General features: G+C 45.6%; 1 protein-coding gene across 4 annotated transcripts in view; it reads right to left on the bottom strand.

The window, feature by feature from the left end:
* nlgn2a (neuroligin 2a) overlaps positions 1 to 26,583 on the bottom strand; it is a 165,266-nt gene that overhangs the window by 42,341 nt on the left and 96,342 nt on the right. For all 4 annotated transcript variants that reach the window (XR_004790306.2, XM_035626890.2, XM_035626893.2 and 1 more), the window contains one exon: positions 12,583 to 12,732. Coding sequence is in view for 3 of the 4 variants with exons in the window: in XM_035626890.2 (XP_035482783.1) it covers positions 12,583 to 12,732 (150 nt within the window). In the remaining variant the exon portion in view is untranslated. The remainder of the gene's footprint in view (positions 1 to 12,582; positions 12,733 to 26,583) is intronic.

Below are 26,583 nucleotides of genomic sequence, written 5' to 3'. Positions count from 1 at the left end.
CATCACATTAACTAATATGTATACACGTACACAAAAGCTTTCACACACGTCAAGCAAGGTTCTCAATTAGCACAGCAGATGTTAAAACAGGTAGGAAGTGAGGGAAGGTTTTAAGCTCTTAAATCCACTGCCTGGCTTAAACCTTGTGAGGTGTGAGGCCAATTTTTTAGATGATTACTCGAAGACAAATTATGTAATGAGTTACTATTTGAATCCGACAATCAGTGGCTCATTTTCTGTGGAAAACATTTAAAAGAACGTTTTCACCGAGTCCAAACCCCTCCAAAATATGTAAAATGGCATTCTGTACAATGACAGTGGTTTGACATTCCTATGTCTGAAAACAAAAAAAGTTATTGAAGATTGAAATGGGTCATCCCTGACAACGCTTATAGGGACATGTGCTCCGGGCAGATATTCAATGCCTTGCGCTCTCCACTGCATCGTCATCTTCAGTGATTTTGATTCGACCCCCCAGTGCTACGCTGGCTCTTCACCCCCTGCAGTGAAACTACAAATTGTCTTTCCTGAACCTGCAAGATGTTGTGCCTTGATTATAATTTTTCACTTTTTCCTTTTGCACTTTTATTGATAAATGTGAAGCAGCGGTAAACCGCAAATATCAACTACACATACTGTTGAGTATTCCTTAGATTCATTGTCATTATGACAGCATTGTTCTAACATCTGAGTGATGTTGTGGGTGCACCCAACCAGTGTGTGTGCGTGTGTGTGTGTGTGTCTGTGTGTGCGTGCGCAGGGCTGGGGAAGGGGAGAGGCAGGAACTTTGGCTGCTCTGGATCTGGATGCGGGGGCAGTGGACGATACAGAGGGTGGAGCACTAGAGGAGAGCAGGTGTGGCCTGACCCTCTCACTGCTCACATCATCTATTACTGGGCCAGAGTGTTATTACGGCCAGCATATGTGTGTGTGTGTGTTAGTGTGTGCACGCACTTAAGTCAGGTGTCCTTTCGCCTCTGTCATTATCAAAGCTCTTCCTCCTGTCAGTCATTGCTGCCCCGGCCAACCATGTGGTTGACACCAAGCAGTCCTGTCCTTGACCTCAATGGCTGTAAAATGCAAATGACTTGTATTACCATTCATAGTGCATGTGTTGACGCGTCTGTGTATAAGATAGGAAAGGAGGTGAACATCTGACATGAGTAATGTAGTGCATACACACACACACATACACAGACACACACGCACACGCACACACACACACACACACACACACACACACACACTGCTGGCCCCAGGTGCTGTGTTAGTCAGGCTTGATGGGTTAATGTAGCGGTGATGCCAAGGTGGGTGAGGGACATACAGGGGAGAACGGGGGAACGGGGCGGTGATGCCCAGCTGTGCCCCAGCGCAAAGCCTCCTCCTCCAAGGAGGGTTCAACAGCTGGAGCTCCAGGATGATCCATTCTTCGTAGAACCAGAGGCGTGTGGCAACAGAGTGGGCTGGCATGGACAGGCACAGGCTAGGGAACTGAACTGAGGACGTAACAGGCAGTGAGTGAAGCAAAGAGGAAATGATCCAAAGAAAAGCAGGGATATCTTCCAATTACACATGTGGTGTGTTGTCTCTGCATTTGTATCTGGCTCCCTTTAACACTTCAACTGATACATTTAAAGCTTTAATCATTGATGTTTGGCTGCTTTGGACCAGTGGAAGATCAACCACAAATATCCAACTACTTGTTAGCATGTGGAGTTATTCACGTCTCTATTTAACCAGCCATTTTCCCACCTGCTTTAGCAACTACTTAAAACAATTATGAATGTATGAATGCATGATGTATGTTTCACACACACACACACACACACACACACACACACACACACACACACACACACACACTCACACACACACACAACCACGAAGGCGCACACACACACACACGCACGCAGACACACATACACACACACACACACACACACACACACACACACACACACACACACACACACACACACACACACACACACACACAACCACGAAGGCGCACACACACACACACACACACACACACACACACACACACACGCATGCAGACACACACACACAGACACACACACACACAGACACACACACACACACAGACACACACACACACACACACACACACACACACACACACACACACACAGAGAGATAGAGAGAGAGAATAGTATGTGTCCATAGTAGCAGTTGAATCTTGACATATTAGTAGGCAAATCACCAACATCATGTATATAAAAAACATGAAAATACCCATTTACATAATTCTAAATATTGTTGATTTAAATTCAGATCACTCTGGACAATGTGACAACTTAAACAAATTTAAAAAGAGAGACAGCATGGCAAGCTGTCCTTTAAGTGTCCCTGGCTGTCATCCTGTTGGCAGGCTGTTCAATTTATATACCGTCTTCACAGTTCTTTACCTTAGAGATCGTTTTGTGACAGTTTCCACCCACCCATACTAGAATTCAATCCAAATTATAAGGACGGAACTGAAATAAAATGTCATCACTGAATATATATATATATTTTTAGTATAGTTTTACCATGCATTCTAGGTCTGCACGGCTTGATGAAAATGGCCCCAGATGTTGGGTCTTTCCATACTTATTAGAGGGAAGTAATATTTACTTCCACTGCAGCAGAGGCAAAGAGATTGACTGACTGGCAGCCTCAGTAGACTGGGATGTAATGAAGCCACACGACATGGCAATTTTTGAGAGGTATGAAACCAAAAAAAAGAAGAAAAAAAAAAGAAAAGAACTCAATTTACTGAACTGACGGACCACTCCCCTCTTCCTCTCCAACATGTCACCACCTAACAGGTGACAGCATCGACTTCACACCCTGAAGAACCGGGAAGGCTGAGCTAAAGTACACAAAGCAAAAAATGCAATACCATGCTATGTATTGATTAACATGTATATATTTTTCAGCACACACACACACACACACACACACGCGCACACAGGTCTACACTAAAGTGCCGTGGAATATTCAATTCACAACCCTGTGTGCCCTATGTTGTTTAAAAAGTATTTGTTTTGACTGCATGTTAGTTTTAGTCCTCTTTCCTCCAGCACAAATACTAGCTACTTTTTAAATTTTTGCTGCACACACATTCACACTCGCCTAACGGCCCGTCTTTATGGGCGTCAGTCTGAACGCAAAGACGCATGGGATGTTATTTTGGCTCCCCAAACAACTCTGCCGTCCCTGCGGGAGAAGTACGTCTCTCGGCCCCAGCCGCACACAGCACGGCGCAGTGATTCAAATGGCTGTCATCCCTCCATAATGATGATCTATCCCTGGCTATTATCAGCACATGGTTCCTCACTTACAAAGCTCACTGTTTGACATGTGAAACATACATCAGCATTATCTGCCCCATAACTCGTTTTTCCCTTTAAAGAATTGGCACGAAAAAGAATTAGAAAAGAAAGGGTGGGGGGGGGGTCTTCTCTCACATAACATTTACTTTACTTGAAGAGCCCCCATATTGTCCAAGAAAAGCAGGAAAACATTTAAAATGTTTAATAATTTATAAGATTAATATCCATCATATTCTGATACAAGCATGTAGAGGTGGTCACGACAACTTGCTGAAGTCCAAACCGAGCATCAGCATGGGGAAGAAAGGGGATTTAAGTGACTTTGAACTTGGTATGGTTGTTGGTGCCAGACGGGCTGGTCTGAGTATTTCAGAAACTGTTGATCTACTGGGATTTTCACGCACAACCATCTCTAGGGTTTACAAAGAATGATCCGAAAAAGAGAAAATATCCAGTGAGCGGCAGTTGTGTGGACGAAAATGCCTTGTTGATGTGAGAGGTCAGAGGAGAATGGGCAGACTGGTTCGAGATGATAGAAAGGCAACAGTAACTCAAATAACCACTCGTTACAACCAAGGAATGCAGAATACCATCTCTGAACGCACCACACGTCGAACCTTGAAGAAGATGGGCTACAGCAGCAGAAGACCACACCGGGTGCCACTCCTGTCAGCTAAGAACAGGAAACTGAGACTACTGGGACTTGTTTCAACGGTTCAGGCTTGTGGTGGTGGTGTAATGGCGTGGGGGATATTTTCTTGGCACACTTTGGGCCCCTTAGTACAAATTGAGCATCGTTTAAATGCCACAGCCTACCTGAGTATAGTTGCTGACCATGTCCATCCCTTTATGGCCATAGTGTACCCATCTTCTGACGGCTACTTCCAGCAGGACAATGCACCATGTCGCAAAGCTCATATCATCTCAAACTGGTTTCTTGAACATGACAACGAGTTCACTGTACTCCAGTGGCCTCCGCAGTCACCAGATCTCAATCCAACAGAGCACCTTTGGGATGTGGTGGAACGGGAGATTCGCATCGTAGATGTGCAGCTGACAAATCTGCAGCAACCGCGTGATGCTATCATGTCAATATGGACCAATATCTCTGAGGAATGTTTCCAACACCTTGTTGAAAGTATGCCACGAAGATTTAAGGCAGTTCTGAAGGCAAAAGGGGGCCCAACCTTTTACTAGGGCGTAGAGTCGTTCGTCCACCAACCCGAAGGTTGGTGGTTCGATCCCACCTCCCGCCAGTACACATGCCGTTGTGTCCTTGGGCAAGACACTTAACCCTAACTTGCCTCTGACGGCTCTTCCGACAGTGCATGAATGAGTATGAATGTGACAGAAAAATGCGTGGTAAATAGCAGCGCTGTATGAATGTGTGTGAATGGGTGAATGTGACTTTCCTGTAAAGCGCTTTGAGTGGTCTATATGACTAGAAAAGCGCTATATAAATACAGTCCATTTAACATTTACTAGCAAGATGTACCTAATAAAGTCTGACAGGAACTAGAAAAAGAGATCATATTTCTCCAGTGTTAGAATCTCTGCATTGGCTTCCTGTAAGATTAAGAATAGAATTCAAAATACTGCTCCTAACCTACAAGTAAGACATGGAGTACGACAAGGTTCTGTACTGGGACCGATACTTTTCACTTTATATATGCATTCCTTTAGGCAATATTATAAGAAAACACCACATCAATTTCCATTGCTACGCTGATGATACCCAGCTGTATTTATCTATAAAGCCAGATGAAACTAATCAGGTAGACAAACTTCAGGATTGTCTTAAAGACATAAAGGCCTGGATGGCTTATAATTTTTTACTTCTAAATTCAGAAAAAACTGAGAGCATTATACTCTGCCCTAAACACCTCAGAGAAACATTATCTGATCATATGGTTAATCCAAAATGCCGCAGCACGAGTTCTGACAGAAACTAGAGAAAGAGATCATATTTCTCCAGTGTTAGAATCTCTGCATTGGCTTCCTGTAAAATTCAGAATAGAATTCAAAATACTGCTCCTAACCTACAAAGCCCTTAATAATCAAGCTCCATCATATCTTACAGAGCTCATAGTTTCATATTATCCGAATAGATCACTTCGCTCTGTAAATGTAGGACTACTTGTGGTTCCCAGAGTCTGTAGAATGGGAGGCAGAGCCTTCAACCACCAGGCTCCTCTCCTCTGGAACCAGGGAGTCAGATACCCTGTCTACATTTTTAAAGTTAAACTTAAAACCTTCCTCTTTGATAAAGCTTATAGTTAGAACTGCTCAGGTGTTTAATAAAACATTCCTTTATTATGCTGTTATAGGCCTAGACTGCTAGGGGAACTTATATCATGAGCATCTTTCTCCCTCTCCCGTTCTCTCCTTCTCCTCTCTCTCTCTTTATATCTCTCTCCTTCTCCCACTTTTTCGATCTCTCTCTCTCTCTCTCTGCCACCATGTATCTACATTACATGTCACTAACTCTGTTTTCTCTCTCTCCTAGTAGATCTGACCCCAGAGCTGCAGGATCCAAACCCATCATTATTATTATTAATATCATCACTAATAAAATATATATGTATATATATATATATATATATATATATATGTATATATATATAAAACTTTTTTTTTCTTCTTTCCTTCATGTGTTTAACTAAAATCTCTATATTTAAAAAAAGTCCTGGATCTTCTTTTCAGAACTGAGGCCGTCCTGACTGAGCCATGACAACTTTGCACTTTTGACAAAACAGGAACCAGGAGCCAATTCAAGTTTAACGGTGGGGTGAACCAAAACGGCAAGAGTCTATTATGTCAATACATATATAACATGTTCATATTTGTGTAACGTTTCATGTATGCAGACAGGCTGAACAGAGGGCGTTAAATTTAACCCCATCCTTTCAAACTGAAGTTCACCTCTCTACATTCCAAGGCATTCGAGGGAAACAGAGGAGGAGGTAATGAAGGAAAGCAAGAAGGCAAGGAGGGTTGTCAGGTGAGAGCTCAAAGCCACGGACAAACAGAGGGCAAACAAGGTCTGGGGAGCGATTTGAGAGAAGCTGTGAGAGCTGTCTGAATTCATGTCTGCGAGTGTGTTAATGTGTGTGTGTGTGTTTCAGCGCAGGAGGGCGTCTGCTTGCATCTCACCTGCCCATGGGAATGTGTGTCGGTCCCTGTGTGTGTGTGTGTGTGTGTGTGTGCGTGTGTCCGTGTGTTTGTGTGTGTGTGTGTGTGTGTGTGCGAGGTGCTAATCCCCCCACAGAAAATAGTGGACCAGCCTGTCCTCTATCGCAAAGTCACCGTCTATATCAACCGACACACAGTGAGAGTCTGTGAGGCAGAGCCTTTTTTAAGGAGAATTCCTCCCGACCGCATGACAGCCAATCCTGTGCGCGCGCGCTCGTGCGTTCAGTCATTGCAATGAAGAGATGGCTCGACATAATGCGTGTGCGCGGAATTGTGCTCTAGATTAATGTCTGCTCTAGTGCACACTCAAAAGCAGCTCTGCCGGTGTTATTTTTAGCATCACGGGCGAAACGCATCCCCTCTCCCCCTCGCTCTTTCCTCCCCCCGCTCCCTGCCCTCTCTCTCATCTCTCTCCCACTGTCACTTCTCTCATCTCTCAAAATCTCTCACCCTATTTTATGTGTGTTTATGTGTGTATCTTGGCATGCACGCGCACGCACGCGCGCACACACACACACAGTCCATAAGTTTTGCTCCGAGCTTTGTACTGCTCTCTTCCACCTCTCTGCTCTCATCATCACTGTTAATATCTGAATGAATGCATTGTCTCCCTTTCATCCCTTTCTGTCTCGCTCTTGTTGCCTCCCTTTCCCCGTCTGGCGCTCTGGCCGCAGAGGGATATAAAGAGCTCATTGAGGTGGAGGTGATGCATGTACTGTGAGCATGTCAGTCGCCGAGGCATCCGAGGCAAGGTCGAGAGCTCAGTGGCCCGGCGAAGCTTTTCATTACATATTTAACTCCACAGAATTCCCCGCCGAGACCTCGCTGGCGAGTGACTGCTGCTGCGTCCTTCCCCTCCGCCGCCGCTTCGGCCTCGTCTGCCTCGTCTGCCTCGCCTGCCGCCAGAGAAATTTTGCCTGTCTCAATGCGGACAGGCAAATTTCCATATTTTTGCATATGGATCATAGTTAGTTAGCGTTTGCGTTGCGTTAGCCGGGCTGCAGCAAGTCAGTGCAAATGGAGAGAGAGAAAAAGATCAGATCTCTCAATCGGTCAGATGGGGGGAAAAAGGATTGAGAGTGGACGTTTCTTCCCTTGACCTCTATTACTGCTATTCCTACCTGTGTGTGCTTGATTTACTTTTGGTTTTTATTTATCAAATGCTTCCATATCAAATCTGTGAATGACACGCAAAGCCTGGAGGAGAGCGATTAGCGGCGAGAGTGCAGGAGACAGAATCATATATCTTCCATACATATTAAATGTAAAGTAATTAAATATAACCCCCGATGCTTGTACTCCTTAATGTTTTGAAAAAAAAGGAAACAAGTAATACAAAAAAAGTGAATACCTTAACTCAATACATGATTTTTGGACAGAATTCAAAGGGACTCTGTTGTCCTGGCTGGGATTGTATCGTACCAAAATGTTTTGTGCTGTGGAGGGTTTCGAATGACTGGAGTGATGGCCAAGCTGCCACAGGGGGGAACACAGATCCAAACAGGCAGCAGAAAAAATAGCCAAGCACATGAGCAGGGGGAGTGGAGCTGCGAGTGAGCGGTGAAGGAATAGTGGGGCAGCTGACGTAGTTGCCTTGTATGCCAACATCGGGGCTGGAAGGTGGAGAGTCGGACCACTTTGTGTGGTTTTCACAGGGATAAAGGAAGGGACATGCTGCACAAGGTGTGTTCATTGCATTGCATTGCTGTATGCACATCAAATGCACTACTCACATAGTAGTTCAATAAAATTGTGGCCGTTATGTCCATAAACTACTGTACAATCCAATCCATTATGACATAATTCAGGCTGTTTCAGGGATATCCAGTCATCCAATAAACTTAAAAAAATGTAAATAAAAATCTTCACTCCATGTTCAGTTACAGAACAGGAGTTCTGTGCCACGAACGGCAGCTTTACAACGGGGGGTTCCTCCAGCCGCAACCTATATGTACAGCAACCCTCGCTGATATTTTAAGGACTCGCATGGCTCCATCCTACACTTTTTCATTTCCAAACAAATTGTTTGCATAAAAAGACTAAAACCAACAATGAATTTGGCAGCAACGACAAGTATCGTCTGCGCAGGCAAAACCCGGAGTGCAGCATCTTGTACACCGTGGTTTATTTTGAGCGAGTCTCACGCAGCTGACCTAGTGCTGTAAACGGTAGAACACAGAAACAATCCACAGTTGAGAGTCCAGAACAAACGCTTAGTTTATTATTTGTAAAGTGGCCCTGCTAACCCAGGTTCCAGACGGTGGCTTTAACCCACTGCCTGACACACCACGACACAGTCATCATCTCACATGTACAGTGAGTAATGTGTATGTGTGTAATGTCTGGCCAGTTGGCCTCCTCTCCAGAAAACTGGAACCATGAAACCAATGCGGTCACTGGCTTTGCAACTTGAAAATCGCTGATTTCTGACCAAGTGCACTCCCGCATTTCTTCAATTTGTTGTTCCTTTTCCTCGTCCAACTAGCGCGGGAGCAGTGTTTTTCTGACCAGCCGCGGAAACATCGTTTCAGACAACCAGAGTCGACATGTTTTAGAAGATGTAATTTTTGCACTTCTGACTGAGTCTGCAAAAGACCACAACAGTCAACGTAAGCTGTTTTCCAGACATGAACTCTGGAAAGTGTTCGCAAAGTGTCAGCCGTAAACCCAAACTCTCTGCGGCGTCTGGATGGATCATGCAGGGGGGCAGGACAGGATGATGATTCCGCCATTGAGAGCAGTGTTTTTGTTTCCAGTCATCAACTCACTCCGGCATTTCTCCGGAAACTTTACCAGTGGTCTGGCAGTTGCGTTCTCACGTGCCGTTCCTCCGGAGAGGTTCAGGAGGGTGTCCGGACGTCAGCATAGCAAATGGCTATACCGTTCAATACGTCTGCGTCGGAAGAGAACGAGTTTGAAGTTCATATAACCCCACGTAGCCTCCTGTGTCTTTAGAGCATGCATTGCCCCTCCAAATCAGCATGTGAGACCGCTGAAGCAAGAACATGAACACAACTGGAACCTGCACAGTGTATCCACGGAGCAGACACCAATGTGCACGAATGCATGCAGCCACACATGCTGGACTAACACCCCCTCCCAATACACTAATGCACATTTCTAGCCCCCCCCCATACTGACTCTCTGATGGCTGGAGCTTTGTCTTTGGACACAAATGACAAAGACCCTGTCTCAGTTCGCCTTCTCCGTGACTCAAAGAATGCGATTGGACCATCACAGACAAGGCGCCGGGAGAAGAAAATGCAAGAGATGCCAGCCGACTACAGAAAGGAGAGAGATGTGTAAAAATGCTAAGGGAAACAAAAAAATTCATAAGGGGAGATTAGAAAGATCCAGTCCTATCTAATGCATATCCAGTGAGAGGCAGCAGTGGCATTGTAACAATCTGAGAGAATGTAATACCTCGCTGATACCAAACATTTCAACGGTTTACTTCTGGTCTTTAAAAATAAACTTCTGTTGGCAATCCACTTCTTTAGATTCCCTCTGAGCAGGATTATTTTTATCCATCTATAACTCTTCACACTATGCTCAGGCTCGGATAATAAAGTCTACATTATGTCTGGGTCGTGCCTTGAGCTTTTCTCTTATTATTTAGCCCATTTTATTAGCAACTGTCACAAATGGATTATATTATGACGAGATCTGATGAAAAAAACAAAACAGCACAGTACGCGATGCAGTCCCTTAAAGTACAGTAAAGATGAATTGAGGTGTTTTACATCTTGGGTCTTGTTTTCATTGTTTGGGCATAAATCCAATCAGTTGATTAACAATGTACTTACAAAAGTCTTTCCTGAATCTGGGAACTATCCCTACGGCACCATCACTTCGATTGAGACAGGGAAAGAAAACACAGGAAGTCTGATGTGTTGTATACAACCCAACTATTTAGCCTGATTATAGAAATCAGTTCCTCTTTGGCGTTAGACGCATGCCAGCGAGGCCGACGGCAATTCCCTAGTTGCACAGGAAAGCTGTGCAGCGAGTCTATGGCAAGTCCCACGGACAAACTTGAAGCATGAAGTAAGCTTTTCAATTCAAAATAAATGACGTAACATCGGATTGGATTCAGTTTGAAACAAGGATTTCCATTTCAGGAATAACATCATGTTCCCCACTCGATCGTTATCTTTATGAACAAGAAAATGTCACAACAACACAACGATATATACACACTGTATATATATATATATATATATATATATATATATATATATATATATATATATATATATATATATATATATATATAACGAAATATAAAAGCAAAGAAACACACTCCTGTCACTCTTCGTTTTTCCTGAAAGCTTCATGGATCTGTAGTAATAGTCACAATATAGATTTCATTATCCGCTTGACGCAAAAATACCGATGAACTCAATAAAGATGCATTGAAAAGGAAACACTTGAAGTAATTATTTGCAAATCTGTCACCATTGTAAAGGCCATGTTAGTGCTTTGCAAGGCGACACTGTGACGTCGGTAAAAAGAAAAGAAAAGAAAGAATAGGAAACAAATCAAATCGGAGTGAAGCAGCATGTTATGATACAGCTGTCAGAAGCTCTCCGTCTCTTTGGCTAATGAAATATCCAACGCACTTAGGTCGCCTTGTGTTAGCACCTGCCTCCTCGTCTCCAAGCGAAATGCCTTGGTCTCAATGGGGCGAGGCAGAACACGGTGAGTAACAGAGGGGAGAAGTGGAGTGCATTTTCAGGGAAAGGTTGACAAGCTTGTGCTAGAAAGCTGATGTAACAGATGATACCACGCCCCCCCCCCCCCCCCCCCCCCCCACGTTACGCCCAGTAAAGCCGCTATCTTTTTTTAATAACCTTGTTCTTTGTGGAAAGATTGTGGAAAGAAACGACGCTTGCCGTTCAAATCAAGAATTGTGAGGTGCAAGGGCTTTCTCGGTCAGTTATTGGCAAAGTGTAATCAGTAGAAAAATAAATAACAGAGCTGTGGTCACGGGGCCAAAAGAAAAGGTTAAAGGTGGTGAGATGTCAACAATGTGTTTAAAGTCTGTACCGTGTATATGTACCCGGCTGAACTGATATGACTGATCAAATAAAAAGATACAGATCATGCACAAACCCACTTATCGCTAAATAACTCGTGCTGCTTTGTGACCTTCGTCTAATTAAATTTTAATGACCGCGCAGTTACTTGTGAAGGGACTCAAGACTCGTAAATATCCACACAACGAACTAGCACTACTAATTATTAGAGCAGAGTTATTCCTTGAATCAAAATAAAACATAAAGAAAAAAAAATCTACTATTATTTATCTTGGTTGATCAGGAAAGCCGTTACAGGGTGCCAATATTAAAAAAAATATATATCATGTTATGTTTACAGATGTGTTTGTTGTTTTGAGCTTTTCCAGTTTCCAAATCAAGGCATTAACAATAAAAGCAAAGCTCTCGAACAGTTTTTATTCATCAGGTTTTATCAGGTTTTTCAGAACAGCCCTCAGGTTTTAGGAGGTTGTTCTCCAACTGGTTCTTGCTTTTTTCAGAGGGCAGCGTAGGTCTTTATCGATAAAACGAAAATTCCCAGACTTACTGTTATTTTGTGTGTGAGAAATATGGGAGACACATAAACATAGTGATTTTTTTTTGGGGGGGGGGGGGGGGGGGGGGCGGATGTATGTTGCAATGTGAGTGTTTGTGGGAAACCCCTGCATTCAAAGAAAGCTAAGACCGTACTACACAATCAGGGTGTTTAGACTGGAGTAATCGACAAAGGAAATCCATAAGAAAGTGAGCTCTCGTGATCAACGCACGCGCCGTCTGCCATTAGATTGATGAATTCCATCGACGTCATCCATCACTGACTCAATCAATTCAGAAAACACAGTAGAGACCGCTGAGAGCAATCGACTTGCACAAGCGCACAAATGACAGTCGCGTGGTTGGTGGGACGGTGGGGGAACAGTAGCCGTGTCTTGTTACCGCGGGATAAGGAGTGTCCCTGCGACGGCGTGTCTGAACGCATTTGTTCACATGAAGAATGCGCGCAGGCCACTTACCGAGTACGCCGAGCCGGTAGTTCATGGTCACCACAATCACGTTGCCGTACGCGGCTAGGACGCTTGCATCGAACATGTTCCCGGTGCCTTCCATGTAGGAGCCTCCGTGAATAAACAGCATGACGGGCTTCTTCCTGCGGTCACGGATATCTGCCGGGCACAAACACACACGGATACACACGCAAAGATTAGAGAGAAGGGGATGGAGAGCAGAGAAAAAAGTCAATAACTGTATTTATGCTTCTCATATTCTCTTTGATCACATATTGTGTTAGCCCATAATATACTGAGCAAACAGCAAATCGCTCGGCTGGATGAGAACACAATAACAGCGCTGTTTCCTTGCAGCTGGATGTCAGTTTGAGGTCATTTAGATTCTCAGGCGATGATTCTCGTAACAGGCGTCAGCAAGAGACACCCCCTGCAAGAATCTCATCAAACACTCGCTGGCGATTGGAGCAATAATGCCTGCAAAAATATCACTGGGTCGCGTTGCGTTTCAGAGATTACTTGTGGTATCACGGCCTCGGACGATCTGAAAGTATTTCATGGTGACCAACGCCGATGCAGCCCGAACACTGGGGGCAGACACAGGCAGTCGGCGAAAACAGTGAATGTAAAGGTAAAAGGTAAAAAAACAAAAAACACATTGAAACCTGTAGGAGTAATGCTAATCTCTGAAGATCATGATGTGCACGATCTATAGATACCAAAAAAGCCACCTGCTCTGACTACTCCATGCCTGGGATGATTCTTTTTTTTTTTTCTAATTTCCTAATTTCCTAATTTTATTTTTGCACCTTGAAACTGGAAAAACTCCCATGAATGCAAATTGCCTGCGTGCCCCAAGCTGCAGGGACAGCTATGGCAAACAGATTTCTAGGTCCTAACTCCCCTGGGGGGTTGGGGATCTCTCGAGGAAACACAGCTTTCTCGGATGCTTTCATTTTTTGCACTGGCACAAATTGTTGGCACATCCTGCCTTGAGGTAAAAAGAAAAAGAAAAGGAAGTTTCACACAAAAATGTCGAGGTTTAGATTGCTTCCTGTGAAAGACACTGCCAATCTCACCAACAAGTGCCAATCTCTCTAACAAGTGAGTACATTTGTATAATAGATAGATAGAAGTTTAGATAGGTACTATGTTTATCTCAAGCTGGGGAATTCTGGTGTTACAAGCAGCCACTTTCACACACCACACTTATAAAAAACAAATGGAATCATGTTTCCATTTCAACAAATAAACAAAAACGCCTCACAAAAAACACTTGGTAAATATGGACAGTTCTCTGAGCGCTGAGGGCGTTTAGTCAAGCGCTTATTGAAACTACAAGGACAGATTCTGACGTCGTTCCTGAATAAATGCATGCGGCCTATTTCAAAACGCACCCAGTCAACATCAGTCACGTGAGTTTTTCAACATACGCCTGCTCTGTGTGAGTGCAGGAGGGTCCCTGGTGGGCCCTCGTTGGCCTCTGAACCAGTCTCTCCTGACTGGGAGCAGCGATACTCCTGCCTGCCAGGAGCCCTCGGCGGCATATGGCACACAGGACTCAGAACTGTGGCACAGAGACAGCCCCTCGTTGGCTTCCTTTGAGTGTGTGTGTGTGTGTGTGTGTGTGTGTGTGTGTGTGTGTGTGTAGACCTGGGGATATAAGAGAGCAGTAGCGCACAACAACCACATAGATATCCACTACAGGATCTGTTGGAAAGGGAAGAGAGATGGAGAGCGTCTGGCTCCCATTTGAAACCTGCTTATGTACAGTATATACATATAAAGAGTGTATATATATATACAAACACCAGTTATTCCACAAGGCCATCACACGAACGCAGTCATACATCTTACGCAGCCGTGACGCTAAAACCGGCGCATCATTCAGGGCCGCACTGGGGAGAGAGAAATGCAAAGACAGCTGCAATGGCGAGTCGCTATGGTAACTGCTTCACTCCAACTTGTTTCCACCCCTTCCTCCCTCTCTCTCTCTCTCTCTCTCTCTCTGAGTCTCACACGTGGACAAAGTCTCATTGACGGTTGCCATGCCAACATATTGCTCTTGTGCATCTCTAACCCCGTGGCGCCCTCCGCCGCGTCTCCTACCTGAATCTCATTTCTTTAGCAGGCCAATGACCACACACTTTCCCACACACGCACACACATCCCTGTGTTCTGCGTCAACGGATGGAGACTGACAGCCACTGGCATCGCGGGAGACAGGATGCAGATGCACCGATGTGCCCACGCACACCCACCCACACACACGACACAGAGGCTCACACCAAGCAGCCTGTCACAGTTGACCTGCAGACTCTGTGTCCATGGATCAGTTACAGGGCGAATCGTTCTGGCACAGTGACAGATAGGACCGTGGCCCCCGGGGGCTACAAGCTTCCTCTCTCTTCCTCTCTTCCTGTCCTGTCCCGGGCTCTCCGTCTCCCGGGTCTCTGCCTCTGGCTTTGCTGTGTTTCCGTCACAACGACACTTTTTGCATGCGATGCCCACAGATGGTCCAGTGTTTAGCCACACTTTATCCCCAAGTGGGATAAACTCACAAAGCTTACTAAAAATACAACACAGACACAAAAAAAAATCACTAACCAAACAAATTGTACCACCCCCCCTTTTTTTTTTAAGAATTAATATGTATTTATTTTAGGCAGCAAGCTATTCAGATCATCAGCTCTACTGGGACAACCTGTAGTGTATGTTTAACATTCGTGTCATTTTTTGTTTGTTTCGTTTTTTTCTACAGACAAACGATGTGACAACGTGACGTCCTCCATAACGTGTGCTGTGGCAAGGGAGGCAGTGTGGGACATGGGAAATGTGTCGGGAACATACATACAACAAAGCCTCGACAAATCCTGGACATCCTGAGATTATCGGCAGATGGTAAACACTTCCACACAGACATGAGCCTGACACAGAGAGGGGCTTACTCATAGTGACAATGTTATTACTGTTTGCATGTCCAACTGCAGCAGAACAGCAGAAGTACAGCAGCAAGTCAACATTATAATGCTGGTGGTAAAGTAAGAACATTTCTGCAAAAGCACTGTGCCTAATTCCATTTACAATAAAATGTACTTATTTTGCATTTCATCCCACTTAACATCTACTCTACATTTGAGATGAAAATAGCAGTGGCGTCGGTTTGGTTGAGAGTTTGGTTGATGTCTGCTGCATCATTTGCATCATCTTTAACAGTGTTTTTGTGCAGCACCTCTGATGATGTAATTTGTCAAACAAATAATCTTGTATAATCTAATAATAATGCTAATTCAAAACAGACTCAAGACTTAAAAGATAAACGTGCGCCATGGCAGCATCTCTATTTTGCCCAATGACTGTAGATGGCCGACATGGCAGCTCCTAAAATTGAAGCCAAAAAGATCTGGATCTCCCCCTGATAGCTGGCTGCACTTTAGGTCATAAACCCAGCCTCAGCAGTTTTAGTAGATGGGACAATACATTTCCCAAAAGATGGTTTACGTAATTTGAAGGTAGATCTTATCACAACGATGTGTATCAAGGGCTCATGTGTCTGATAGGTTTGTTTTAAATGAGTTATTTGATGCTATAGAAACAGGCCGGAGACTCCATGATTGACAGCGGAGACTGACTCGTGATTGGTCGAGTGCATGCATCAGCAGGACTTTTGATACCGTGGCTCACTACTACGCAGATGTTTGCTCCAAAAATCATCACCAGAATAAGCTGGCAGCTTCCTTTTATTTACGGTTTGGAGGAAGTGGAGACACCTTGTCCGTCTTTATATATTGTTGGAACCTTTTCCATTTTGGAATGACAGTGTCTCCTAAACTTAATACAAATGAATGCGAATCACCACATGCTGACAGCACCTCAGCAACCGCACAAACAATGAAAAAGACTAAATAGAAGCAAAGATTAATTAAAAAACAAACACTTGAAAAGCTGAACAACACAAAAGTACGTGAACAATGCCACTGGAAAAAAAAACCTGACAACACGGCTCTGTTCAGCAAAACACAAACAACTGTGACAAACACAAAGCAAGATGGCAAAAGAGCAGCTGAGGACCGGTACCCCGAGGAGCTTAGCGCGGCTGCCGCTCCTTTCAAGCAGAACCGAGACAATGAGATGATTAGGCCCCAAACTTGTGTCGAGTGCTCCAGTTTACCACCGCCACCCGCCGCCCTCTGCGATGCCACCCTCTGGTCTCCTGATGGGACGTGGGTCTTCATCTCCGTTTGCATTGTCGGCGGGCAGATTAGGCACGGGGACGGAGCGGAGAAAAGAGATGTTAAACGGGCTGCATTTATACAGCGCTTTTCTGGTCATATAGACCACTCAAAGCGCTCTACAGGAAAGTCACATTCACCCGTTCACACAGCACCGCTATTTACCGCGCATTTTTTCTGTCACATTCATACGCACGGAAGAGCCGTCCGAAGAGCCGTCCGAGGCAAGTTAAGGGTTAAGGGTCTTGCCCAGGGGACACAACGCACGTGTACTGGCGGAAGTTGGGATCGAACGACTCTACGCCCTGAGCCAACGGCCGCCCATGAACCTAGTGCTACAGCTGAACTTCAGCGTGCAACCGAGTCGAAATGACTGGGACGATGAAGATAGCCGGGGGCCGAGGGATGCTTGAAGGCCGAGCGTGGAGGTCACGGGATTTACAAAGCACACATTACTCCTTAACAGAGCCGGAGAGCGCAGGAGCCTGCGGAGATATCGTCTTCCCATACTGCGCGTGGTGAGATGGGGGGGCGAAGGGGCCTTTCCTTACAGAGAGAGAAATTATTAAAAAGATATTAAATCACGACTCGGTGAAACGACAACACAAGTGGGAATAACATAGCATGCTTCTTTTTTTTTTTTACATCCGACAAATGAGCATTTTTCCCTTCTCCCCTATAGGCTCATATTAGTGCATTTCCCCACCATTTCTATTTTCATTTTCATTACTACCGATGGGCCAGTGAGTGTGTGTGTGTGTGTGTGTGTGTGTGTGTGTGTCTGTGTGTGCACAGTCACGTGCGGGCGTGAGCTAGATAAATATCGACCTTTTAGCTCTGAGGTTCCAAGCCGTAATAATAAGGAAATTGCTCTCAGCAAATGGTGAACTGTCACCCGTGTGCAAATACACACGGACACTTTGTACCAGTCGTCCAATTAACAGAAAGGTTACGGAGTGGCGAGAATATAGTAACAGCGTAACGGAGGGAAAATACATTTGTGGATTTTTTTGCGACCTGTAATTTCACGTCACGTTGGACTAAAATTATTAGAAAGAGCTCATCTGCGACGTACAAATGAAGCCGTGCAAGAAAAATGTGGATAGACATCCCAAATTTATATGGCTAAATATATTCTGGACTGAGGCTTCACTCCAAATATGCGACACAGCTTTCGCAATAAGAAAACATTTATTGAAATACATATGGAAAAATATTTTGCTTGCGTAAAGCCCCGAAGCCCGCCACCTCTGTCCATAATATGTAAATGTTCTCTTCTGCATATTCAGAAGGTAACTGCTATATGTTTGTGCAAAACAGGTTTTCTTTTAACACCAGATCTTGAGTGGGCAGAAACGTACAGGAAAGGACACAGCAACTGCACTTTTTTCTTTACACATCTGTCAAATATTAGTGATGGATCTCTTCAATGGGTCACCTTGCTGGAGATATTTTACTATCATTCACATTTATTCTGCTTCTGCTCAAACTGAATGCTGGTGCGGAAAATATATTGTTGCTCGCACAGATTTCCTGCTCCCAGCTTCAGCTCCTCTCCTCACACTGCTTCTGCGCTCTCGAGTTGGCTGCTTGGGGATTCCTGCTGCGCGCTTGGATTCTTTCTCCGACAACCCTCTGAAAAATCCTCAACCAATAGGATTCCAGCTGTAGTGTTGACCAATGAAATGATAGCTGTCTCCTTGCGGGTGCGTTCGCTTACTTCTTAGAGCGTCCCGCGCGGGCTACTCTTTAATCCGGTTCAGCCACTGGTACTGGTAGTCAAAGGGAAGTGTTAGCCTCCCTTCAAATGGCGGTCTGAAGGTGTTTGGCTGGTGATTTTAATCAAGAAAACAAAGCCAGTGGCCGCCAAGCGTCTCATTTTTCAAACAAGGATTTGTGCGTTTGTGCGAGTGGGTCTAGAGTGTCAGAAATGAACTGCATGCAGAAAAAAAACAACCTTACAAAAGGTATACTTCCCATCTGACTGTGTGGCTGCCTGTCGCACACGTGATAAATGTGTGAGTGTGTGTGTGTGTGTGTGTGTTGGTCAATAGGGGGTCAATGGCAGGCCGATGTGATAGAGGTGCTGGAGGTTAAGATAGACGCGCGGTGATGAATGGGAGACGTGATGAGATGCACAGCAGCCGAGCTGGCCTGTAGGCCGGCGGGCAGGGCTAAGGCTTAATCGTTAGAGCACTACGGATCAGACAAGGGCCATACTGATTTCATCTGGGACGTGTGTGTGTGCGTTCCTGCACTGGCATTATGATACTTGTGAGAAGCAGCAGGACAGGAGTAAGAGCTTTTAGTTTGTTCCCAACTTTGAAAAGTAAGCCAAATGTAAAATCTTATCCCTTATGTTAATGGGGTTTTGGCATGTTTTTTTTTTTCGTTCTCATTAACAAAATTCACTTGCACTAATCGATGAATTTGATGCGTTTTCCCCTTTTGTTACTTCCATGACTCCAGGTTCCATATCCTACGCCAATACACGATGAAAATCAACTAGCAGAGGAAGGAAATTTGCTTTTCCGGTCATTCCTCACTGCTGACATCATGTCATTTCTATCTATTCGTCCTTTTCCCCCCCTCTTTTTATTAACTTACAGTAATACACCAGATAATATAGATTTGAATACAAATGCACGTAATGCCAATTGACGTGCTCTCAATTGCTCACATAGAGCTTCGACATTCAAGACCCGGTAGTCGGCCGCTGGACAGCGTTGCGTTCAGAATAATGTGCTCTCCGAGAAACAAACCAAGCGTTGAGACAAAGGAACCAAACAGGAACCTGTCCGCAGGGATGTGTTGAATTCCTTCCATTCAAAGGCGGCTGTTTGGCAGCTGCCTCTCCAACGTCAGTCCGGCTGTGATTAAAGTGTGCATGATTATATGAAGATAATTAACAATTATATTGCCTTTGAAATATTTATTACATTGTCAGGCCTTTTGATCAATGAGGTCTGTGGTAATTCAATCGCGAAGAAAAAAAAAACCCTGCAGAACACCTGCTTTGACGTGTTATGTGAAACTACTGGAGCAAATGTATTTGTTTTCCATCGTGTATATATGGAGACTCTATGGACACATGGTATGTGTTCGCCTCTGGGGTTTATTGAATAGTAATATTATACATACAGGCAGTGAGAGAAGATGCTCTGCCCACAGTTTCTGTCCTTTAGAGAGTTTTACATCGACTCATGGTTTGTTTTCTTGACTGACATTTGCACATTGCGTGTCAAACGTGGCCAATGCAGAGCAATGACGTGGGCTTGTTTTTTGTGTAGGTGGTACATCTGCGTTAAAAGTCAGAAAACCTCATTTGCCGTGATTGAAGTGCCTTTTTGCTGATTCTGCAAAGGCAAAATCGCAAATCAGAGCTCTGGAAAATGCCCGGAACGATTTGGTCAAGTTTTCCGTTCACGTGCGACAGACGCAGCAGGAGCTTTTCCAAGTCAGACGGGTTAACAGCAGCAGGGAAGTCTCCGGAACGGTCACCGGCAGCTGGGTAGAGCAGCGCTTTCCTTTACAGTTATCAACATGTCCTGTTTGCCAGCTTTGCATGTTTTCCATCGATTCTCCTGCTGCGTTCTCACAGCGGCTGACTCGGACGTCCCCCGGGGAATTAGTTGGACTAGTTGAACTAGTTGGGGGCTGGCAGGAAAAGTTCCGGACAACATCCTGACTGGCACGTTTGCGTTCTCACATACGGCCCCTCCGGAGGAGCTCGGGGAAACGTCCGAATTCAGTGCATGTCTGAAAGCAGCTATAGACACGCTGAAAACTCCACTGCCCATCTGTTGTTCGGTGAAGACAGACTGACGAAACACAAGCGCGTGCACGCACGCACACACACACACACACACACACACACACACACACACACTGGATGTACAGTGTGCACACCGACTTCTCTTCCTGCAACAGTGAGCAAACACAAACCACGCGGCTCAATATGCTTGTGGGGACCAAACCAACACACCCTGTAGCTTCAAAAATGAGCAGACAGCTCTGGCTCACGTGTGTCTAGGGCATCCATCTAGTACTGTACGGGGCCATAGATAAATATTGATCCACGAAACCCCCCACAAAAAAATGCTCTTTGTCCAGCAATTAGATGAAGCAAGCTGGTTATTGTTGTGGCTGCAACAACGTGCCGAGCGTCTGCTTTTACTCCCTTTGTATTTGGAGCTAAAAACGCCTCCTGCGTCTACTCTCTCCCCAATCTGAAATCAGACAGCAGCACACTTAGGTGTTGGTGAGGTATTGAAAAAAAGAAAATGAATGGAAGGAACCAAGCAAAGGAGAGAAATAAGAATCTGCCGCCCTGGCCTCTCTTGCAACAACTCGCTCTTATCCGATTCCATAAGATCGAAAAAAAAACAAAAACAGGTAGAGGCCCCTCTCTAATTTTCTCTGGCTGCATCCACCTGTAGCTCCCTCTTCTCCCTCGGTTCACTCTCACGTCCCCGCTCCCTGTTGCTCTCGATCTCTCTCACAATCTTCACCTTTCCCTCTTCGCTCTCGTCCACCAGCAGCCACCACCACCGGCCTCCTGTCCACTTGTTTGTGTCACGATTCTCCCCCTCTCCCTGCGACACCCACACCCTTTCTTTTCCTCCTCTCGCCATTTCCTCCCTCTGTCTCAATCTACCGCTGGCGAGGCCTCTCGCTGTGAGAGTCTGTTCGTAAGCCCTCTCTTGACTGGGCTACAGGCCCGGCGTACACGAGCTTCCTGTGTAACTCAGCTTCCGATTGTCCTCCTCCTTTCTCTTTCCCTCCGTCTCTCTCGGTATCTATTTGCTGTTGATCTTTTTTTATCTCGTCTCTCTGTCGCAGGCTTTTGGAGCACTTCTACTGTTAAATCATAGCCCTCCTCTCTCCAGTCCGTGTTATAAATAATGGTCGGATTAGGCTGACTTTTCGTTTTGCTCACTATTAGGGAGAAGATCAATTCCACAAATTGAGGGGATGGGAAGGCAAACAAGGGAGAGGCGCGCGCACGCAAACGCACACACACACACGCACACACACACACACACACACACACACACACACACACGCACGCACACACAAAGCCCTTCTGTCTTCCAAAATGCCACAGTGACAAAGACGACACAAACGCAGGCATTGTCCTTGTTGTCTCCCTTTTTTATTAAACAGTCTTCTTCTCCACCTCCGTGTTCCACATCCCTTTCTTTCAGCCTGGAGCCCACTGGATTTCACTTGACCCTCCCCTCCCCTACTCTCCCGTGTTTTACTTTTATTTCCCTCTTCTTCGTGCTTGACCAGTAACAAAAAATCCAAATTACTTTTCGTGCATCTATGTGGGTGTATGCGCGTATCGAGTCCCGCCGATTACTGAGCCTTGTTTGAAGAACTATGTAAAAACACACGCACACAATTGTTATTAACAATTGCAATACCCAAATCAATAACCTAAAATCACATCAATCTCTTCATTAAAACGGGGTTCATTTTTTAAAATGTGTTTCAAATTTACGAGTACCGCTTCAACGGAGTATTAGTGCCATATTGAAGAAAAACTAATCTGAGAATTCGAGGTTTAACTGTGATATTGCAAGAATAAAGTGGTAATTTAATATTGGAACAATAAAGTCCGCCCTTATTGCCAAAAAAACCCCCCAAAATCCTTATTCCTTAAAGTTTACAGACGACCCTGGCTGGTTATACGTAGACTATAATTGCGTCTAATTGCTTCAAGTGATTGTTAAAAGACTATCCCTGCACATCTCGCCCTTTTGTTGTGCTCGTGTTAATAATGTCCCTCTACCTCTTGCTCAAAAGAAAATGAAGCAACCAAACAAATGGGCGCAATAAGTGGAAACAGCCATGGAGCGGCCATATGGATTGTTATACACTGCATGTAAATGTATCATGCGGGTATCTAAATGCACAGGCATTGCTTTCCTTCTGCGTATGAACGTTTGTATGTCTACGATCGAAATGGAATCGACCGCGCTGTCCTCATTCTTCCCCAGTCCACTCCGCTCTGTCTCTGCGCTCTCTGAGGCGATCTGGCCATTGGCGGGGCTCCCGTTCCGACCCTGGTTTCACAGGGGGGGGGGGGTCTGGGACGAGGAGGGGGAAACTATTGCTCAAAGAGAGTGCTCACAAAATTTCGCCTTCCCCGCTGGTAGTCGAGCCGCGACCGAAAGGAACCAATCGGAGAAGGGGATGCGGGGGACCGCGTCATCGTTTCCAAACGTCTCCGTTCTTGCCCGTCCATACGCAGAACGCCCGCCCCCCCCCCCCCCCCCCCCCCCCCCGGCATTTTCAAAATAAAGCCCTCGGCAATTCCGGACGAGCGGCCGCAGACGGAAGGTCGCTGACGTAGCAGCAGCGATGCCTTCTACGACGAAAGAGTAGTCACGTACATTTAGCCTCAGGCAATGAGTGTGTGTGTGTGTGTGTATGGCAGTATGCTACCTCCTGAAAGTTATATGTTCTTTTTTCCATTTGTGAGGGTATGAGGTTGCTACAAGAAGAGCAGAGAAACAGTAAATCGGGTGTAGAGGGCCACCGCTGCCGCTTCCATTCAGACACCAGCATTCCTGTTAGGTAATGCCGTCAGCTCCGCCACTACCCACTGCTCTCCATCTCATACATAACAATGCCCCCCTAATTGGAACGCCACTGCCGACAGTTACAATCAAGGTGGAAAAACACACAAGCGCGGCGGGTGCAACGTGACAAAAGGGACGGCGTGAGCTGCGAGGAGCGCCGGCTGCGAGGAGCACCGGCTGCTCGAAGCGGTTGCAATTTCCAGAACTCACAGCAACACAGCCCCCCGTGTAGACATACCTGCGCGTGTGCGCACAGCGAGAGACACGATTCGTCATTTCTGGGGTGTGTGTATTCATGTGAAAATGTGTGTGTGTGTGTGTGTTCAGCCTCTCATCTATAATCAGACTTTTTTTTACATGCATGGAAATCTTCCTGTTTGTGCTCCATGTTACCCCGGGGGAGGGGTTACGGCTTATCAGCAGCCCACTCATCTCGTCGGTCCTGACAGATAATCCGATGGCGGAGTTGCAAATTCTACTTTTTCCCTCCAGAGCTGTCGAACCCTCTGCTCCGATTGGTTTTCCGACGTAGCTTCACCGCACACACACACACTCTATTCATGCAGCAACCGAAACCAACCGCCGGTTAACTTCAACCCACTTCACTAACGCTTTGCTCCACGTCCGCAAACTGGGAAATAAATGTACCTGCCAAGCATATCTGAAATGGCTAAACTATTTATAAGCGTCATAAAAATAAATGAAAACCTGTTTTCAAAGTATATGACTTGAGCTGATGTTGTATGATGAAATATAGATGATAAGATGAAATAGGGAGGAAACTGTTACCAGTTTCACAGTAACTCCTTCACTGACACATCTGTAAGCAGTGAAGGTTTTACTGATGGAAATTCACTTTCATGAAAAATTCTTCCGAAATATGTTGATTAAAAAACATCCAACATTTCTCGCAAAACATATTTGTAAATTAGTAGCACATAAATGAATTTCTAGTTTTAATGTTAATGTTCCAGGGTTTGATATTATTTTGACTGTAGTCCTTTCTGTGAGAATAAAACCCTTCAAATAAATGTGGAAAATGTTCTTTAGTCATATTCCACATTTCTCATAATTTCTAGGCCGCCAATCAACTCTTCATTAACTCAAGTTCTAGGATTTAAGCATAGGGTCAGACGTGAGTTGGATTATTCACCGTTGTCCCGTCTCATCCGTCTATCCTAACAGAGCAAATGTTCCCTTGTGTTTCCGATACGACATAACGGGGAAGAGGGGCGTGGATATTAACAGTAGAGAAACTCCTCCTGTAGCGGTCATGGATTATCATCTATCCCGAATTGGTAGTGCAGCCTGTTTCCTTGGTGTAGTATTAAAGTGGGCGGAGCTACAAGGCACAAGCCCCGTTTCACAATGTGCACACTGCGTCGACAGCCGTGTATTTGAATGCTCCCTTGCTCCCATCCGATGCAGCGTGCTTGAATGTACAGTTTAGGGTAATCCGGCAACACTCCTCCAGTATTGCTGGCCTCAATGTAGTGCCTGCTGGGGCGGACTTCTGTGCAAGGCAATTTGACAATTCCAAAACTTTCTTTGTGTCAGTGAGCACACTATTATTGATTCGGATTCAAACAGACCCAGAATAGCTCTTGGCTGGCTCCAAGCCGACACTGGGGTATGCGCTGAGGTCCGGGGGTGAGAGGGGAGCGGAGCCTGCCCTCAACCTTGCCTCCCCTCGGCCCCATGTACACGGCAATTAACCCAGCCTGTGCAAAAACAACAGAGAAGAGAGCAAAACCTGCGTTGAGCCCTTTCCCCAGTCTCCGAGCGAGCCGACAGGCGACGCGGCGCCAAGTAGCTCTCTCCCATCCCCGTCCCGTTCATTTCTTCCTCACCTCGCAGTCCCGCTCCATCACGCGCTACCTTCCCATCCTTCTTCATCCCTGCCCTGTCCCCTCCTCTTCACTTTCCTTTGTCCTGTCAAAGCGTTTGCAAGCTCACTGAAATATGATCTGTCAGCGTGCAACGTGGAGTAGGTGTATTGCGCGCGATATCGACACGGCCCTGGCGCGACGCGGGCCGAGCGTCGGGGCAATGGCAAGGCCTGGGAGCCTCGGCGGAGGATAACTGACAGGTTCCACCGGGAGACGGCGAGAAAGAAAGAGACGAGAGACTTGAGCCGCTGTAGTAATGTTAAAATAAAGTTGCTTTGACAGGACCACGGATCACTTCATCGGAGAAGATTCTGTTCTGTTCTGGGGTTTGTTTTTTTTTTGCACCGTGCTTTCCTTTTATCACGCTAGTGTGTGTGGTTTCCTGCACCAGGCTGTCTGGTTTGTCATTTTTTTTTACAAAGCGAGCTGTTCAGTTCTGCTCCTTAGTGGATTTTTTTTTCTTCTTCTTTCCATTCTCATCTTCTTTTTTTTTTTCCTTCAATATACCACTCTATCTTGTCACTGTGCCACCTCATTCCATTCAAAATCCTCTTATAAAGTAATTTGTACGCAGCACATAAGGATGTAGAAATTGTGGGGGACAGTCTGTACATTCTCCACTGCTGATTGCTCATGGTTTCCTTGTCCTTTTGTACTTCACAATTCAGGGATTTGGCTTTTAGAACGTGTATTGTACATGTCATTGAATATTACACTGTGTCCATGGTGGAAAAAGCCTACACAGGAAATTGAGAGATTTGAGCAGGAGAGCCTCCGCCCCCTGGACGCTCCTAATTATACGAAAAAAAGATGAAACGGGCCAAGTGTCCGTGCTCGCATGGCGCCGTTTTTCCAAAGCGAGGGCTTGTGAGCGGGTGCTGCAACATGGGGGTGGGGGGGGCATAGTGTTTGAGGACAGACGTGCACCTCAGCGCAGAACTCTCAGAGCTCAGGAACAGAGACGCCGATATGATAAGATGCTGCATTGCCCACGGGCCAGCGTCTGTTAGCAGAGTTATAGCCACAGCCGGAACGCCACATAATACAGAGAGACGGAGAGAGGAGGAGCATGAGCAGGAGGTGGGGGGGGGGAAGCTTGTGTCTGGCTCACACAGACGACAACAAACCCTTGTTATTCCTCCACACCATCTACCAATGTTGCCATCCGGGAGAGAGCATTGAGAAAGTGTCTCAGTGATGAAGCCACTTCGGCTCTCCGGCTCTCGCCATCGACAAACACACATAGTCTTGAGACGCGACGCCGTCCGACGTCGCCGTAACTCCGCCCGACGTCCCTCC

This window comes from Scophthalmus maximus, chromosome 2 (assembly GCF_022379125.1).
Source record: "Scophthalmus maximus strain ysfricsl-2021 chromosome 2, ASM2237912v1, whole genome shotgun sequence".
NCBI lineage: Eukaryota > Metazoa > Chordata > Actinopteri > Pleuronectiformes > Scophthalmidae > Scophthalmus > Scophthalmus maximus.
This window is presented reverse-complemented; position numbering and strand designations above follow the sequence as displayed.